Source organism: Ranitomeya variabilis, chromosome 3 (genome assembly GCF_051348905.1).
Source record: "Ranitomeya variabilis isolate aRanVar5 chromosome 3, aRanVar5.hap1, whole genome shotgun sequence".
NCBI classification, from domain to species: domain Eukaryota; kingdom Metazoa; phylum Chordata; class Amphibia; order Anura; family Dendrobatidae; genus Ranitomeya; species Ranitomeya variabilis.
In genome coordinates, this window is record NC_135234.1 from 11,416,968 (window position 1) to 11,437,133 (window position 20,166).

At 42.8% G+C, this 20,166-nt stretch overlaps 1 protein-coding gene across 1 annotated transcript; it reads right to left on the reverse strand.

Annotated features, from left to right (window-relative positions):
* Nucleotides 1-4,694: 4,694 nt before the first annotated feature.
* LOC143814944 (uncharacterized) lies at nucleotides 4,695-19,280 on the reverse strand. Its single transcript, XM_077293662.1, has 5 exons — nucleotides 19,075-19,280; nucleotides 15,185-15,517; nucleotides 14,823-15,086; nucleotides 13,910-13,989; nucleotides 4,695-5,796 (listed from the first exon to the last, which is right to left on the reverse strand). Exons 1-5 carry the CDS (start codon nucleotides 19,097-19,099, stop codon nucleotides 5,740-5,742), a joined length of 759 nt encoding a protein of 252 aa, XP_077149777.1. The 5' UTR covers nucleotides 19,100-19,280; the 3' UTR covers nucleotides 4,695-5,739.
* Between the last annotated feature and the right edge of the window lie 886 nt (nucleotides 19,281-20,166).

Below are 20,166 nucleotides of genomic sequence, written 5' to 3' on the forward strand. Positions count from 1 at the left end.
ACAGTCCCTTAGTATATAGTGCACTCACTTATTATGTGTAGCACAGTCCCTAAGTATATAGTGTACTCAGTTATGTATAGCACAGTCCCTTAGTATGTCATGTACTCACTTATTCTGTATAGCACAGTCTCTTAGTATATAGTGCACTCACTTATTATGTATAGCACAGTCTCTTATTATACAGTATAGTATACCCACTTATTATGTATAGCACAGTCCTTTAGCATATATTGTACTCATTTATTATGTATAGCACAGTCCCTTAGTATATAGTGCACTCACTTATTATGTATAGCACAGACCCTTAGCATATAGTGTACTCACTTATTACATATAGCACAGTCCCTTAGTATATAGTGCACTCACTTATTATGTATAGCACAGTCTTTAGTATATAGTATACTCGCTTATTATGTATAGCACAGTCCCTTAGCATATATTGAACTCATTTATTATGTATAGCAGTCCCTTAGTATATAGTGCACTCACATATTATGTATAGCACAGTCCCTAATTATATAGTGTACTCAGTTATGTATAGCACAGTCCCTTAGTATGCAATGTACTTCCTTATTCTGTATAGCACAGTTCCTTAGTATATAGTGTACTCACTTAATATGTATAGCACAGTCCCTTAGTATATAGTGTACTCACTTATTATGTATAGCACAGTCCCTTGATATATAGTGCACTCACTTATTATTTATAACAGTCCCTTAGTATATAGTGCACTCACTTATTATTTATAACACAGTCCCTTAGTATATAGTGCACTCACTTATTATTTATAACAGTCCCTTAGTATATAGTGCACTCACTTATTATGTATAGCACAGTCTCTTAGTATATAGTGCACTCACTTATTATGTATAGCAGTCTTTAGTATATAGTATACTCGCTTATTATGTATAGCACAGTCCCTTAGTATATAGTGCACTCACTTATTATGTATAGCACAGTCTTTAGTATATAGTATACTCGCTTATTATGTATAGCACAGTCCCTTAGCATATATTGAACTCATTTATTATGTATAGCAGTCCCTTAGTATATAGTGCACTCACATATTATGTATAGCACAGTCCCTAATTATATAGTGTACTCAGTTATGTATAGCACAGTCCCTTAGTATGCAATGTACTTCCTTATTCTGTATAGCACAGTTCCTTAGTATATAGTGTACTCACTTAATATGTATAGCACAGTCCCTTAGTATATAGTGTACTCACTTATTATGTATAGCACAGTCCCTTGATATATAGTGCACTCACTTATTATTTATAACAGTCCCTTAGTATATAGTGCACTCACTTATTATTTATAACACAGTCCCTTAGTATATAGTGCACTCACTTATTATTTATAACACAGTCCCTTAGCATATAGTGTACTCACTTATTACATATAGCAGTTCCTTAGTATATAGTGCACGCACTTATTATGTATAGCAGTCTTTAGTATATAGTATACTCACTTATTATGTATAGCACAGTCCCTTAGTATATAGTGCACTCACATATTATGTATAGCACAGTCCCTAATTATATAGTGTACTCAGTTATGTATAGCACAGTCCCTTAGTATGCAATGTACTTCCTTATTCTGTATAGCACAGTTCCTTAGTATATAGTGTACTCACTTAATATGTATAGCACAGTCCCTTAGTATATAGTGTACTCACTTATTATGTATAGCACAGTCCCTTGATATATAGTGCACTCACTTATTATTTATAACATTCCCTTAGTATATAGTGCACTCACTTATTATTTATAACACAGTCCCTTAGTATATAGTGCACTCACTTATTATTTATAACACAGTCCCTTAGTATATAGTGCACTCACTTATTATGTATAGCACAGACCTTTAGCATATAGTGTACTCACTTATTACATATAGCAGTTCGTTCCTTAGTATATAGTGCACGCACTTATTATGTATAGCACAGTCTTTAGTATATAGTATACTCGCTTATTATGTATAGCACAGTCCCTTAGTATATAGTGCACTCACATATTATGTATAGCACAGTCCCTAATTATATAGTGTACTCAGTTATGTATAACACAGTCCCTTAGTATGCAATGTACTTACTTATTCTGTATAGCACAGTCCCTTAGTATATAGTGTACTCACTTAATATGTATAGCACAGTCCCTTAGTATATAGTGTACTCACTTATTAACTTATGTATAGTACAGTCCCTTAGTATATAGTGCACTCACTTATTATTTATAACACAGTCCTTTAGTATATAGTGCACTCATTATTTATAACACAGCCCTTAGTATATAGTGCACTCACTTATGTATAGCACAGTCCCTTAGTATATAGTGTACTCACTTATGTATAGCACAGTCCCTTAGTATATAGTGTACTCACTTATTATGTATAGCACAGTTCCTTAGCATATACTGTACTCACTATGTATAGCACCATCCTTAGTTACATAGTTTCCACTTTTATCATGTATAACACCGTCCCTTATTACGTACCATCCTCTCTAGTTATATATGGTGCCGTCCCTTTATTCACAGCGCCCTCTTTTATTACGTAGTCCCCTTTCTTGTTAGATATAAAATAACTGCTGATGTAGCAGCCAGTGACCAAACGACCAGTCCATGAGCTCCTCCATTAGAAAAGAAGCTTTCCTATGCTCCATCAGCCATCATTGCATTATACACCTAACAAGACAGCATGGTATGTAATAAGACGGGGCTGTATATAATCCGATATGTAATGGACGGTGCTGTACATAACAAGAGAGGGCACTGTGTAATAAGGGACAGCAATATACATAATAATGGAACCTATGTAAGACAAATATGTGTGGCTATATATGTATCTGTAGCTTTGTCTCCATAAAGGGGGGGCTCAGACACATTTCTTGCACAGGGCCCCGAGCTGTCAGTGTTTGCCCCTGCACACTATAATAAACAGGTCACATTGGATATAATGACGGGGGTCTTCAGAGAGGGGGTTTCGCCATCTTCTCCACCTTTACACATTGACGGCTGATTCCTGTGGAGACAGATTTCACAGACGCCATCGTATGCGGCACAGTCCTGTTTGGATCTGCTGCCATCTCCAGTTTATCATCATCACTGTCATGTTATACTGGGAGCAGGAGACAAGAAGGGCGGAATTGAGGGACATTTTGTGATGTGAGTATGGATTTCCACCACAGAGTGTGAGGTGCAGACATCACCCTGCTCTGCCTGGTAATGAGGAGCTGTACAGGAGGAGGCTCATCAGCCTCAGGCGTCGGATCTGTCTGACAGGAAAAGTGTCTGTACTTCCCATAGCAACCAGAGCTTAGCTTTTATTTTACCAGAGCAACCAATCAGAGCTCAGCTTTTATATCAGCACAACCAATCAGAGCTCGGCTTTTATTATATCAGCACAAGTGCACAACCAACCAGAGCTTAGCTTTCTTTTTACCTCAGCAGTGTAGGGAATGACTGAGGCCGACGTCTCCTTCCTGTCAGTCGGCCGTTCTCTGCGGAGAGCGCTCATGTTATGGCGGAGTGTGATGGTGGAGGCCGATGTTCACAACATCCGGTAACACAATGTCCACGTGTAAGAAGAAACCATTCTGGATAAATAGTGCAGAACTAAGTCTAGTAAGACACAGATAAAGGCGTCTACAACAGTGAAGGCCGAGGGGTCAGAAATAACATCGAATAACGGCCTCAATAGGAAATGTAAAAAGAAACCGAGCTACAAGGGTACCGCAGAAAATCATTTACTAAATATAGTAAAATAAGTGTAAAAGAAATGTTATATATATAATAATGCGAAAAATAAAAAAATCTGAGGACATGTGCACCTAAAAGATAAATAATTGTACAGGTGAAAGGTACGGCGGAGATATTAACCCCGTACTTCTCCTCCGCGTTCTCCGATAACCGGCCTGTGCCAATATCATTCAGCAGCGCAGAGATCAAGGTTCTCGCCGAATGTCACTAACTGTATATCACAAGAAGACGTATGGCTGCGACTGTTGATAAAGCCCCCGGCTGGACAGTATTCATCCACGGGTACTGAGGGAGCTGAGGTTGGTAAGTGACACCCTGATTATTTATTAATCAGATACCTGACTGCAGCAGGAGCCTCTCCCCTCTGTGCTATCTGCAATAAACAAGTTATGTGAAGCTCCTCCCCCTGACTAAGCCCCACCCTCCTCAGTCTCCATATAACTATGGAGGAGAAGGAGATGATGAGAGTATTACCTCCGGGCTTTTCTACAAGATTCCTATAGATTGGTTCCTCCAGGATCCGATCCGGTTACTTCTATTGGATTTACAAGCCACGGACCCCACACCCTGAGCGATATGAGCGCTGCGTACCCCTGTATAAGACACTAGACCACCAGGGATTATTTCTCATCTCATACAGAACATTACATTATCTCCATCCGGGATCGGACATCACATTATATCAGGTTATTATGGAGGAGTCGGCTCTTGTACGATGTCAGACGATCACAGCTTATTGTGTATAAGAGAGAACATCACTGACTCCTGATCTCCATTATATCTGTGTAATCCTCCAGAACCGCTGTAATATGGAGGGGATCTCCTATATGCCGCCATTATTCATTCTGTACAGCTCCCTCTAGTGTTATCAGCTGGGAACTACACTATTACATTCAGAATGTCTTCATGCACTTTTACTTTCATGTAGTTTTTATTTTATTTTTTTTAGATTTACAGTTCAATAAAGTATATTAATAACATTTAGGGCCAAAAAAATACAAAAATAAAAGTTTATCTTGTTAAAAGTATTAAAAAATACTCACAAACATCACAATTGTAACAACCCGCCTAATAATGTGCTTTATTTAAACTCATCGGTAAACGGCATAAAAAAGTGATCAGACGACTCCAAGCTGAAGGCTCCTATGTGAACTAAAACCTAAACTGAAACGTCAAGGAAAAAGTAAAAAAAAAAAAAAAATGTAACCAAACGACAAAATTCCAGGTCCCCGACCTTTCCCCAATTACATTTAAAGATATTAAAAAGATTGAAATACATGAATATATTTGTTATTGGCACATCAGGGAAAGTCTGATCTGCAAAAATATAAAATGATTGAACCCAAAGAGTAAACACCATGAAGCGAAAATAAAATAGAATTTCTGTTTTTCAATCACCGAACCTCAGCGAAAACGGGAATAAAAAGTGATCACAACATTGTATGTACAAAAGTGACATCAATAAATGCATCAGATCACCGGGATATGACTTAATCAAAGGAAAAACTAAAAAATAGGAATAACTGAGAATGATGAAATAAACCATTAAAAAATATCAGATTTTTTTCCCACCACTCTTAATAATAAAATAAATGCATCAATATACACAAGTATGGTGCCGCCGGATTCGCACTAACGTGGAGACTCGTTACCAGATCATATTTAGTACATTATAGAAGCTGAACAAGCAGTGGTAGAAGAGCATTTCTCTCATGTTTCACTGCACTCTGACTCCTTTTCTGTTTTCATTACATTATATAGTAAAGGGAATTATGTCATTAAAGCTAAAACTCGTCCCGCAAAAACCTAAACCTCATACGGAAGTCAATGAAAACATAACAAAATTATGGCTCTTATAAGAACCGGAGGATAAAACAAAAATGCAAAAAAAAAAAATTGGCTGCGATGGGAAGGGGTTATGGAATAAGCCAATACAAGGAAGAACTTCCTATGAACTGAAGATTGTGGTTTTTCAATCCTATAGATTTTTCTGGAAGCAGAACATCTCCAGAGAGGAGCAGCCGGACAGCAGACCCTAAAGAGAAGATGAGAAGAGCCGTCAGCACAGAGCGCAGTACAGAGAGAGATCCGACAAGACAGTATGGCTGATGTCAGCGCTGAGCACCCGCCGTCTCCTCCTCGGCCTCCACATCTTATTGGAAGACTACCAGGCGCTGGCTGCCATGTTGTACCGGGAAGGACTGGTAATCTATCAGGTAATCACTGCCCCCCAAGTAATAGTTGTGGGGCACCCTAAGGAGGTCTTAGGGTCTCAGGTCTGGGTTCTGAATTTTGAAAATGATTTAAGTGAATTTAGAGTTGAATGCAGTCAAGGAGGATTAAGGTACCAGGGTCCGGGCTGCTCAAGCTCAGGGGGTCCCCGGTCACCGGACATCATATGATGGGGTCATGGGATGAGGCACATTAGGATACAACTCATCAGTAAGTAGAGAGGAGCCTGGAATAGGCTGAACCCGGCACAGATGCCTCAGTTATGTTATCTGAGCCCTCGGAGCAGCAATGCTGAGAACTGATGACCTTTATCTTTAGTTATATAATAGGTCAGATTCATCCATGGGAAGAATCAGCACAAAAAGGCTCCTCTGATTGTCGGTCTCTAGTTCTGGATGGGCCGTAAATGGCGGCAGCACAAGATTCTGTCTCTACTGCGCTGAATAGCACAACAACATTGCAACTTGTGCAATATTCATCATGCAGTTTAACAGGACAGTTCAACAGGGCATGAGACAGGTAATCTATGCCAGATACACAAGCAAACATGCTTTTTGTTCAGTTGTACTACATTATTTATTTTCCATATCTCTTTGCTTCATCTTTGTTCTAGCTGCTACTCTCTTTTGCATTTACCGCCCTTGAACACATCGTGCGCACTCTCTCCACATAAGTCCCTCTTTTCTCCCCTCTCCCATGTACAACGCTCAGGCCCCATTGACATTTCTCAATTACTACAAACCATCCACTCCCCACCGTTCCTCCTTCCACTAGTATTTATAACTCTCTTCCTTCTGCATATAGAAACCCTGCTGATCTTATTAACATTCAGTGCTCATATTCTCCTGTCTTTTTTAATTGTGCCCTCTGGAATACCAGGTCAGTGTGCAACAAACTCCCATACATCCACAACTTCTTCCTTTCTAATTTTCTTAACCTTCTGTCTCTCACTGAAACCTGGATCCAGCAGCTGAACACCTCCGTCGCTGCTTCTCTATCGTATGGGGGGCTACAAGGTGGAGATCTTGGTCTGCTCCTTTCATCACAATGTGCTTTCCAGGTTACACCCCCGATACTCTCACTTATGGTTCGTTCCTTTGAAGTCCACACAGTTAGACTCTTCAAACCATTCTCCCTGTTGTCACTACCTACTTAACTAAAATATTTAACCTCTCTCTTTCTTCCGGTATCTTTCCCTTTTCATTCCAACACGCCATCATAACCCCTTTATTTGAAAAAAACATCCCTTGACCAGAACTGCGCTGCTAACTACAGACCTGTCTCCAATCTCCCCTTCTTTTCTAAACTCCTGAAATGTTTGATCCACTCTCAGCTAATCCACCATTTTTCAGATCACTCCCTTCTTGACCCTTTCACACTGAAACTGCCCTCACTAAAGACTCTAATGATCTCCTCTTCATTATGCTCCGCTCTACATATACAGATACTGGCCGGTGACCGGATCATACATGTACATATACAGATACTGGCCGGTGACCGGATCATACATGTACATATACAGATACTGGCCGGTGACCGGATCATACATGTACATATGCAGATACTGGCCGGTGACCGGGTCATACATGTACATATACACATACTGGCTGGTGACCGGGTCATACATGTACATATACACATACTGGCCGGTGACCGGATCATACATGTACATATGCAGATACTGGCCGGTGACCGGATCATACATGTACATATACAGATACTGGCCGGTGACCGGATCATACATGTACATATACAGATACTGGCTGGTGACCAGATCATACATGTACATATGCAGATACTGGCCGGTGACCGGATCATACATATACATATACAGATACTGGCCGGTGACCGGATCATACATGTACATATACAGATACTGGCCGGTGACCGGATCATACATGTACATATACAGATCCTGACTGATGACTGGATCATACATGTACATATACAGATACTGGCTGGTGACCAGATCATACATGTACATATACAGATACTGGCCGGTGACCAGATCATACATGTACATATGCAGATACTGGCCGGTGACCGGATCATACATGTACATATGCAGATACTGGCCGGTGACCGGATCATACATGTACATATACAGATACTGGCTGGTGACCGGATCATACATGTACATATACAGATCCTGACTGATGACTGGATCATACATGTACATATACAGATACTGGCCGGTGACCGGATCATACATGTACATATACAGACACCGGCTGATGATGGATCATACATGTACATATACAGATACTGGCCGGTGACCGGATCATACATGTACATATACAGATACTGGCTGGTGACCGGATCATACATGTACATATGCAGATACTGGCCGGTGATCGGATCATACATGTACATATGCAGATACTGGTTGGTGATCTGGTCATACATGTACATATGCAGATACTGGCCGGTGACCGGATCATACATGTACATATACAGATACTGGCTGGTGACCGGATCATACATGTACATATGCAGATACTGGCCGGTGATCGGATCATACATGTACATATGCAGATACTGGTTGGTGATCTGGTCATACATGTACATATGCAGATACTGGCCGGTGATCGGATCATACATGTACATATGCAGATACTGGTTGGTGATCTGGTCATACATGTACATATGCAGATACTGGCCGGTGATCGGATCATACATGTACATATACAGATACTGGTCAGTGACCGGATCATGCAGCTTATTTGAAATGCCTATCTACTATATAATTGTCTAAGGGTCACTTCCGTCTTTCTATCTGTCTGTCTGTCACGGAAATCCCAAGTCGCTGATTGGTCGTGGCAAAACAGCCACGACCAATCAGCGATGGGCACAGTCCGGCGGCAAAATGGCCGCTCCTTACTCCCCGCAGTCAGTGCCCGCTCCATACTCCCCTCCAGTCAGCGCTCACACAGGGTTAATGGCAGCGTTAATGGACTGCGTTATGCCGCGGTGTAACGCACTCCGTTAACGCTATTAACCCTGTGTGACCAACTTTTTACTATTGATGCTGCCTATGCAGCATCAATAGTAAAAAGATCTAATGTTAAAAATAATTAAAAAAAAATAAATAGTTATATACTCACTGTCCGTCGGTCTCTCGGATCCAGAACCAGCCCTCCCTTCTTGACCCTTTCACACTGAAACTGCCCTCACTAAAGACTCTAATGATCTCCTCTTCATTATGCTCCGCTCTACATATACAGATACTGGCCGGTGACCGGATCATACATGTACATATACAGATACTGGCCGGTGACCGGATCATACATGTACATATGCAGATACTGGCCGGTGACCGGATCATACATGTACATATGCAGATACTGGCCGGTGACCGGATCATACATGTACATATGCAGATACTGGCCGGTGACCGGATCATACATGTACATATGCAGATACTGGCCGGTGACCGGATCATACATGTACATATACAGATACTGGCCGGTGACCGGATCATACATGTACATATACAGATACTGGCTGGTGACCAGATCATACATGTACATATGCAGATACTGGCCGGTGACCGGATCATACATATACATATACAGATACTGGCCGGTGACCGGATCATACATGTACATATACAGATACTGGCCGGTGACCGGATCATACATGTACATATACAGATACTGGCCGGTGACCGGATCATACATGTACATATACAGATCCTGACTGATGACTGGATCATACATGTACATATACAGATACTGGCTGGTGACCAGATCATACATGTACATATACAGATACTGGCCGGTGACCGGATCATACATGTACATATACAGATACTGGCCGGTGACCGGATCATACATGTACATATACAGATCCTGACTGATGACTGGATCATACATGTACATATACAGATACTGGCTGGTGACCAGATCATACATGTACATATACAGATACTGGCCGGTGACCAGATCATACATGTACATATACAGATACTGGCCGGTGACCGGATCATACATGTACATATACAGATACTGGCTGGTGACCAGATCATAGATGTACATATGCAGATACTGGCCGGTGACCGGATCATACATGTACATATGCAGATACTGGCCGGTGACCGGATCATACATGTACATATACAGACACCGGCTGATGATGGATCATACATGTACATATACAGATACTGGCCGGTGACCGGATCATACATGTACATATACAGATACTGGCTGGTGACCGGATCATACATGTACATATGCAGATACTGGCCGGTGATCGGATCATACATGTACATATGCAGATACTGGTTGGTGATCTGGTCATACATGTACATATACAGATACTGGCTGGTGACCGGATCATACATGTACATATGCAGATACTGGCCGGTGATCGGATCATACATGTACATATGCAGATACTGGTTGGTGATCTGGTCATACATGTACATATACAGATACTGGCTGGTGACCGGATCATACATGTACATATGCAGATACTGGCCGGTGATCGGATCATACATGTACATATGCAGATACTGGTTGGTGATCGAATCATACATGTACATATGCAGATACTGGTTGGTGATCGGATCATACATGTACATATGCAGATACTGGCCGGTGATCGGATCATACATGTACATATGCAGATACTGGTTGGTGATCTGGTCATACATGTACATATGCAGATACTGGCCGGTGATCGGATCATACATGTACATATGCAGATACTGGCCGGTGATCGGATCATACATGTACATATGCAGATACTGGCCGGTGATCGGATCATACATGTACATATACAGATACTGGTCAGTGACCGGATCATGCAGCTTATTTGAAATGCCTATCTACTATATAATTGTCTAAGGGTCACTTCCGTCTTTCTATCTGTCTGTCTGTCACGGAAATCCCAAGTCGCTGATTGGTCGTGGCAAAACAGCCACGACCAATCAGCGATGGGCACAGTCCGGCGGCAAAATGGCCGCTCCTTACTCCCCGCAGTCAGTGCCCGCTCCATACTCCCCTCCAGTCAGCGCTCACACAGGGTTAATGGCAGCGTTAATGGACTGCGTTATGCCGCGGTGTAACGCACTCCGTTAACGCTATTAACCCTGTGTGACCAACTTTTTACTATTGATGCTGCCTATGCAGCATCAATAGTAAAAAGATCTAATGTTAAAAATAATTAAAAAAAAAAAAATAGTTATATACTCACTGTCCGTCGGTCTCTCGGATCCAGAACCAGCCTTTCCCGCTCCTCGCGACGCTCCGGTGACCGCTCCATGCATTGCAATCTCGCGAGATGATGACGTAGCAGTCTCACCGAGACCGCTACGTCATCATCTCGCAAGACCGCAATGCACTCTTGGGACCGGAGAGCGCAAGGAGCATCGGTAAACGCTTCGCCTGGATCCGGGGGCCAACGGAAGGTGAGTATATAACTATTTTTTTTTTAAATTCTTTTTTTAACAGGGATATGATGCCCACATTGCTATATACTACGTGGCTGTGCAATATACTACGTGGGCTGTGCAATGTACTACGTGGGCTGTGCAATGTACTACGTGGGCTGTACAATATACTACGTGGGCTGTACAATATACTACATGTGCTGTGCAATATACTACGTGGGCTGTGCAATGTACTACATGGCTGTGCAATATACTACGTGGCTGTGCAATATACTACGTGGCTGTGCTATAATACTACGTGGCTGTGCAATATACTACGTGGCTGTGCAATATACTACGTGGCTGTGCAATATACTACATGGCTGTGCTATATACTACATGGGCTGTGCAATGTACTAAGTGGCTGTGCAATATACTAAGTGGCTGTGCTATATACTACATGGGCTGTGCAATGTACTACGTTGGCTGTGCAATGTACTACGTGGGCTGTGCAATGTACTATGTGGGCTGTGCAATGTACTACGTGGACTTTGCAATGTACTACGTGGGCTGTGCAATGTACTACGTGGGCTGTGCAATGTACTACGTGGGCTGTGCAATGTACTACATGCGCTGTGCAATGTCCTACGTGGGCTGTGCAATATACTATGTGTCTGTTCAATATAGTACGTGGGCTGTGCTATATACTATGTGGGCTGTGCAATGTACTATGTGGGCTGTGCAATGTACTATGTGGGCTGTGCAATGTACTACGTGGGCTGTGCAATGTACTACGTGCGCTGTGCAATGTACTACGTGGGCTGTGCAATATACTACGTGGGCTGTGCAATATACTATGTGTCTGTTCAATATAGTACGTGGGCTGTGCTATATACTATGTGGGCTGTGCAATGTACTATGTGGGCTGTGCAATGTACTATGTGGGCTGTGCAATGTACTACGTGGGCTGTGCAATGTACTACGTGGGCTGTGCAATGTACTACGTGCGCTGTGCAATGTACTACGTGGGCTGTGCAATATACTACGTGGGTTGTGCAATATACTATGTGGCTGTGCAATATAGTATGTGGGCTGTGCTATATACTACGTGGGCTGTGCAATGTACTACGTGGGCTGTGCAATGTACAACGTGGGCTGTGCAATATACTACGTGGCTGTGCAATGTACTACGTGGCTGTGCAATATACTATGTGGGCTGTGCTATATACTACGTGGGCTGTGTTATACACTATGTGGGCTGTTATATACTACGTGGCCTGTGTTATACACTACGTGGGCTGTGTTATATACTGCGTGCGTGGGCTGTTATATAGTACGTGAGCTGTGTTATATGCTACGTGGGCTGTTATAAACTACGTGGCTGTTTTATATGCTATGTGGGCTGTTATACTGTACACTCCGTGGGCTGTGCTATATACTCCGTGGGCTGTGCTATTTACTACGTGGGCTGTGCTATTTACTACGTGGGCTGTTATATACTACGTGGCTGTGCAATATACTACGTGGCTGTGCTATGTACTACGTGGGCTGTTATATACTACGTGGCTGTGCTATATACTAAGTGGCCGGCCGCAAACAATCAGCGACAGGTGCAGTCCGGCTGCGAATTGGCGCGGGATTTGAACCACGCTTCGCTAATTGGTCGTGGCCGGCTGAATCCTGTGTATAAATTGCATTATTCTAAAATCTTCATAAATAAACTACATACATATTGTAGAATACCCGATGCGTTAGAATCGGGCCACCATCTAGTTTATTATAATGATGGCTGGACCGTACATGACAAGCACGATTTGTCTATTGTGTCCCCTCTATTTCTCAGACTGTAGCTTGGAGCAGCCGGACCCTCATTCCTCCTGTAACTGGTGAAGGATGCGTTACTTTGTGATGTTTTTATTGTCCCGGTTATTGTAAGGTACTGCAGAATATGTTCACCCTATAGAAATAAAATTATTATTATTATTATTATTAACATCACTAGGCGGCATCACACGACGGTTTAAGCCCAGAAAACAGGATTCAGACAGCACCCCCCCCCACAGAGCCAATGTATATAATGAGGAAACCAGAGTCCACTGTCTGTAGCCCCCTAAGATGAATATCAGAGGTTTTATCAGTACTGGGAATAAAGACGTTTCCCCATATTAAAAGCTGATGCCATACAGATCGGTTTTGCTGCTGATTTCTAAATCGAGGGTCCAACCAATGTGACCCCGGACAGAAGAAAATGGTAAAGACACTGATCAAGGTCTTATGTTGGCTTCTTGTTCTCCATTATCTGTAATGATCCAGTCACACGACCCCCAGAGCGACCCATGAACTATTACATATTATTAATAATATTTACTAATATTTGAGCATCTCACATCAGGGTCTGCAGTGGGAAACGTCGGGGGTCTTAGTTTTAAAGATCGATTTCTAGATTTATTTATTTAAAGTGACCAGCGAGAAAGAAAAGAAAAATAGGTGAGCAAATAAGCGAAGACAAATTTCAAGGAGAGAAAAGAGGAAGATTTATACTCACCATAGATAGGAGGAAAAGGAGTTTAACAGTAAAAACAGAGGCCATCGTAATCCGGAACATCTGCTGAGAAGATCCTGAGACTAAAACAAGAGAAACACAAAGTGTAGCAGAGATTGGAGTAAGATGTGTACCCATGTTATATGTCAGATGAACTGCCCCAGCAATACCCCACGCCAATAATCTCCAGTACTCGGGGTATAGAAGGAGGTACATAATCCATAAAGACATCTCCAGAGAGGGAACCTGTCACCCTCATATTGAACAAATGGGATTAATTATAACTGGGTAAGTGAGAAAGAGCAGACACTTTAATCTCCATTGAAGAAGGACCTTCTGTTGTGAACATGTAATTAGTACTTACCACAGGGGGATCTGATTAGAACCAGCTAACAAGCCTAGGATTCGTATACGGAGAGGAAGAGAAGTACAGGGGGTCCTCTGTTGAAAATAATCAACTTCCTCTGTTTAAAGGAATTATCTCAGACTCGCTGGAGTCAGTCATCAGTGATGAATATGGAGGTTTGTATCAATATTTATGGGAGATATATTTTCAGCGTCGTAGCAAATTAATAATGAATTTCGCTTTCCATGCCATGTTTCATCTCTATAGAAAGGTAAGATCGTGATAGGAAACATGATGACAATATCTCCTGCCTGGGACCTCCAGAGGCAAAGATATCCTGAACATTGGGGATATCGTAAACTTCTAAATGACCTAGCAGATCCCACAACCAGCCTCCGTATAATCTCACCAAGGGGAGGTATGTGGGCGTAACCTTGATCTAATAAAAATCAGCATTTTGGTTTTAGTCATTTGTTAGTGGTGGAAGGTAGAGTTTACTGTGATTCTCCATTGCTCTAAGGAGTTTTCCTAAAAGGAGTACCTCGCTCCGCTTAGCTAATATCCTCTCACCTGTAATCTCCAGCTGGTGTTCCCGGGTCTCCTCACTGACTGGGTTTGTGATCCGGACACGGAGTCTCCTCTCGGCATCGTCTCTCTGGGCTCTCGGGATAATCACCGTCCTATTATCATCTATCAGTCGGTATCGGTCAGGGAGAGGCCCCCCGTCCACCTCCCAGGTCAGAGTCGCCTCTTCTCCAGAGAACTGGACGCTCACAGCGATGTCCTCACCCAGCCGGCTGCTGTTACTGGTGATGTTGGAGATGAGAACTGGATCTGGAAGTATCAGAAGAAGGTTGGTCACCACCAGTCATGGACCTGGGTCTTGGTGAGGGGTGTAGATCACTAGCTCTGTGGTCAATGTCAAATCTTACCCAGTACAGTGATTTGTGTGGAGAGCAGAAATGTCTCCTGACTCCTGTAAAGTGTGACGTTGTACACACAGGAGTCGTTCTTCCAGGCGTCTCTCAAGGTCCAGCATCCACTTCTCGTGTCCAGGTGTAATCGGGGCTCATTTTCATTCTGGGTTCTGAGGCGATGACACCACAGAGTTATCAGGATCATGTTTTTACCTTCACAATCTTTGTACAACCTTATGTTACCATCAGCATGAGGACATTTCATGCCGCAGTCGGTGATGTCTGATCCTGTCCGCACGTAGACTTTTTCTGATGAGAGTGGTAGTACAGCTAGGATAAGGAGGATACCTGTGTAGACACATGAGAAGAACAGTCAAAAAGTCAAAAATGGTGGGGACCCTATGCCGTTTTTTAAAATATTTATTTAAATGATTAAAAAATATGGCGTGAGGGCCCGTGTATTTTTGATAACCAGCCAATTTAAAGCTGACAACTGGCGACTGCAGCCCGAAGCTCTCAGCTTTACGTGCAATGATTATCAAAAATAGAGGGGAACCCATGCCATTTGCTTTTATTATTTATTTATTGCACATGAATACTCACATCAGCCTCACCTGCTCTCGCTGCTATCAGTGAGACCAGGTGTACTCAGAAGAGAGTCGTATTCTCATCAGTCGACGCCTGTGACCGGCGGTAACCTTTTTACTGTCAAAGCTGCTGGCTCACACGCTGTCGTCTGTATCCAGGTGGATAAATGCCTCAGGGAGAGACATACACCGACTCTACCCCCTGTTATTCTTCCTAGGGAGGAGGACACACAGGTGTAGATGTACGTACCCATGCAGGTGGGAGGAGTCTCTTCTCAAACTAGGTTGCCTGAGGTTCACCGTGGGACGTTGGCATATTTTTTCTTTGGTCTGACTGATCATTATATTAATGTCTGCCAATCTCGCGCCAAAATTGGTACTCCATCACAAAAGCCGCGTTCCCCTGGTTGTGTGGAGGATGACCAGGGTGTGTACATTTCCTCCAGTTTTTCGACTCAGTTCACCATTTTGGCTGAAGTAGTGGTTGGTGGGGAAACTGAAACTATACCGGTCCTTGTGGATAGTGGAGCTGAAGTCAGTTTGATGGAATATTGCTTTGTTCAGACCCATGGTCTGATCGGTAGGACACTGGTGAGACGCATTCCTATTTGTGCAATTGACTCTGTTCCTCTCAGCCAGGAGTTTGACCCAAGTTGTAGATAATATAAACGTGCGCATAGGGACTCTTCATGAGTCAGGGTATATTGAGGAAACAATCAGGGATAAGGCACGTGATGGTGGCATGGGGAAGGACCCACATAGGGCGTTAGGGGAGACTATGGACAGGCACAGGTTAGTCAGGAGGTGCCCCATCCCTCATTCCCTACTGTTAGGACTTTCCTCTCCCTTTTCCATCTCGTCATTGTTGTATGTTGCGCCGTCCGCTGGACTTACCAGCACCCGAGCGTGACACCCACTTCCTAAAGCACCAGGGAAAACAGGAAGAGCTGAGGCTAAGTGCCAGAATTGGCATATCTAATGGATGCCCCATTTCTTGGGTGGCTGTGGGTTGGTCTTATTATTATGGGAGGGAGCCAACATCCATGGCCCCTTACCACTCTATGAATATCAGCCACAGCTGTCTATTTAGCCTTAGCTGGTTATGAAAACTAAGGTGTACCTCATGTCATTTTTTGTAGGGACTCTCTATTTTTAATAGCCAGCTAAGGCAAATTTGACACCTGCAGGCTGGTATTAATAGGCTGGGAACCTTTATGGATATTGGCTCCTTCTCAGAATAATAACACCAGCCTGCAGCTATCAGCTTTCCCTCATCTGGTTATTAGAAAAAAAGAGCAAATAAGGGCAAATTTTAAAACCAGCATCCCCCAGCATGTTTCACCGTGCTAGCGGTGTAATCAGGGGCTTAAAATGTGTTGTTCTTTTCTGCCAATATGTATTAGCATACTGGGTGCTATACACTTTATAAATATAAATTAGCAGGAATACTGCATAAACTAACTGCAGACTTTTGAGAGAGATTAGGAACAAAAAGTTTTATACCCTTTGTGTATAGTTTATTTTAATCAATAGAAATAAGAGTTCAATTTTATGGTCTTCTAGTGAGGGTTTATTTGGGGTTTTCCCCAATTTGGACATTATATATATGTATCCCTCCAAAGACCATGTTAGTTCCTCCACTATTTTTGCTACATTGTATACAGTATTACTGAGAACCATACACGGTATTACTAAGCACTGTATACAGTATTACTATGCACTATATACAGTATTACTGAGCACTATATACAGTATTACTGAGCACTATATACAGTATTACTGAGCACTATATACAGTAGTATTGAGCACTCTATATGGTATTTCTGATCACTGTATATGGTATTACTGTGCACTATATACAGTATTACTGAGCACTATATACAGTATTACTATGCACTATATACAGTATTACTGTGCACTATATACAGTAGTATTGAGCACTGTATACGGTATTTCTGAGCACTGTATACGGTATTACTGTGCACTATATACAGTATTACTGTGCACTATATACAGTATTACTGAGCGCTATATACGGTATTATTTGAGCACTGGATGGCGGTGCTCAGCTCCTCTGTGGTCCATTGTTGCGCACATGACTGTGATTGTAACTACATCTGATTTATAATTGTTACTAACAGGAAATATAGAAAATCTTCTCTTCCTCCTTCATATAAGAGTCTACAAAACCACAAGTCCAGCAGATTTATCGCTCGTCGTTCTTCACATCCCCCGTCTCCCACTAGACGAGACCCTAAACCCAACTATCGCCATCTAATCCTGGCGTCCAGCCGCTTGTGTCACACGAGGATCCTGAGCTTCTTCCTCATTTCCTTCCTTATTGGGATCCTGTAGAAGCGGCTTCATCTCGTCTCCGGCCCCCGAGCGCCGCTCCGCAGTGGACAGGATGTGCTGCTGCCCACAACCTCCTCATCCCGTGTCTACTTCATGTATGGGAGGTCTGAGGCCGCCGTGCCCTCATCTACATGTACGACAATATGTGACACAGAGAAAGTCAGCGATGGAGGAACAGATCACCTGGGTAATTCACACCGATAGTTGCAGGAAAGGGGCGAGAAGTGACTGATCCGTGGATGTGACGGGCGTGGAGATCATCTGCTGGGAGTGCGCACAGTTCTATCATATTTGTACCAACATACAGCAGAACAACGTTTCCAGGTCATTTTTGCTGCAAAGTGAATATCATGAAAACAAAAACCCAAAAAACAATGGCGACATTGCTGCTTCCTTGCACTTTCCCCGAATATAAAACGATTTCCCATTTTTTAGTTCATTATTTGATAAAATTAATTTTTTCAATTAAAACTACAATTCATCTCGGAGTAAATGAGCCTCATACTGTGATGTGGACGGAAAATAAAAAATATGGTGACGAAGAGGAGAAAACAAAGAGAAAAAACAAAACTGACCGTGTTCTCAAAGGGTTAAAAGAAAAAAATAAATTACGTTTTCAATAGTAAATTGTCGTCCGGTCACAATGGTGGAATTAGCAATAAACGATATTTTATCACCAGTTTCCTGACGATGCCCAGAATACATTGTTATTCTCCCGATTCCCCCTTAATAATTAATGGACGTCGATCACGGAGCTGCGGACCCCGAAAAATCCAAAAATCTCATCACTGAAAAATAAAACTGGTCGTGTAAGATCTGAGCGCCGGTGACCGAGGAGTAATAAAACGTTCTGTAGTGAATGTGGCCCTTCACAGAGCGGTGCCCCCTATATGTGCCATATACCAGGACCCTGCACCCCATACCCCCGATATTAACCCCTGCTGTACCTGCTCCCTGTGTTACCTGTGTGTAGGACCCCCGGAGACATCAGGCTGAGGGGCAGCTCTTCTTCTCTCTGCTGCACTCGCTCTGTGTTCTAGTAACAGGACGTGGAGCTGCGGTTACAGAAACCGCATGAATCATCTCTGCTGTCATCACAGGTATAGTGCACCATGGCCGCAGAGACGAGGAGCAGACACAGGGGGCGCTGCACTGAGGGTGGGCTGCTGAGAGCAGAGAACTGCTGTGGAGCTACAAGTCCCAGCACAGGACCATTCATGGTCACCTGGAGTCTGGTTTCTGGTCGTACATTTCCCCTACAGCAGCTTTACCCTGAGAGAAGCTTTCTGCCCCAGCAGACGGTCACGAGCCACAATCTGTGCGAAGAAATCATAGAATCGGTCCAATAACAGATAACTGGTCACTGAAGGTCGTTATAGGGTCTCTCTGGTTATTCCAGGTCAATGTGGGTCAGAGGATGAGTTACTCGTCCTGTTACTCTTCATACCCTACGTTCAGATGGACGGTGGAAGACTTGGGCGGTCTTTACAGCAAATGCATAAAAAGAAGAAAAAATGCCGCACTCACCCAAGGTCTTCAACCACATTTATGTCCTTTATTTAGCACAAAAAACCATTATGGACGTGACGCGGCATCGGCAGGACTGTACAGGGGAGCGGGAGAGTGCAGAGACGAGACGACGGCCGTTTCGCGCACAAGCGCTTCTACGGGTTCATGTGAGTTGTACTGGTGATGTCATTTCCTTTTATAGGGATAAACTCACCACATTATACAAAACCATATATACAAATAAAAACAACTCATTACTGACTGCATATTAGACAAATTAGATAAAAATTGCCATATCAAGTTTATCATTAAGGCCCCACGGTCCTTGTGCATTTGTTTTTAGAATCCATCTCGCTTCGTGTTGTAATAGTAATCTATTATGGTTGCCGCCTTGCTGTGGAAATTTAACCACTTCTAAACCTGCAAAGCGTAACTGGCTGGGATCGCCGCAATGTTCATCTTGCATATGTTTCACAAAGCGTACGCGCCCTTTACCTGTCAAAATTGAATTGAAATGTTCGCGAAACCGGACCATCTTGGGTCTTA

What these genes read in the sequence shown, in the direction of transcription:
- LOC143814944 (XM_077293662.1), bottom strand. Translation starts at nt 19,099, where the DNA reads ATGTCTCCGGGGGTCCTACACACAG. An exon ending in CACACAAATCACTGTACTGG is followed by an intron (nt 15,087 to 15,184) that starts GTAAGATTTGAC and finishes TGATACTTCCAG; the next exon opens with ATCCAGTTCTCATCTCCAAC. An exon ending in TCCTTTTCCTCCTATCTATG is followed by an intron (nt 5,797 to 13,909) that starts GTGAGTATAAAT and finishes TCTTCTCTTTAG; the next exon opens with GGTCTGCTGTCCGGCTGCTC.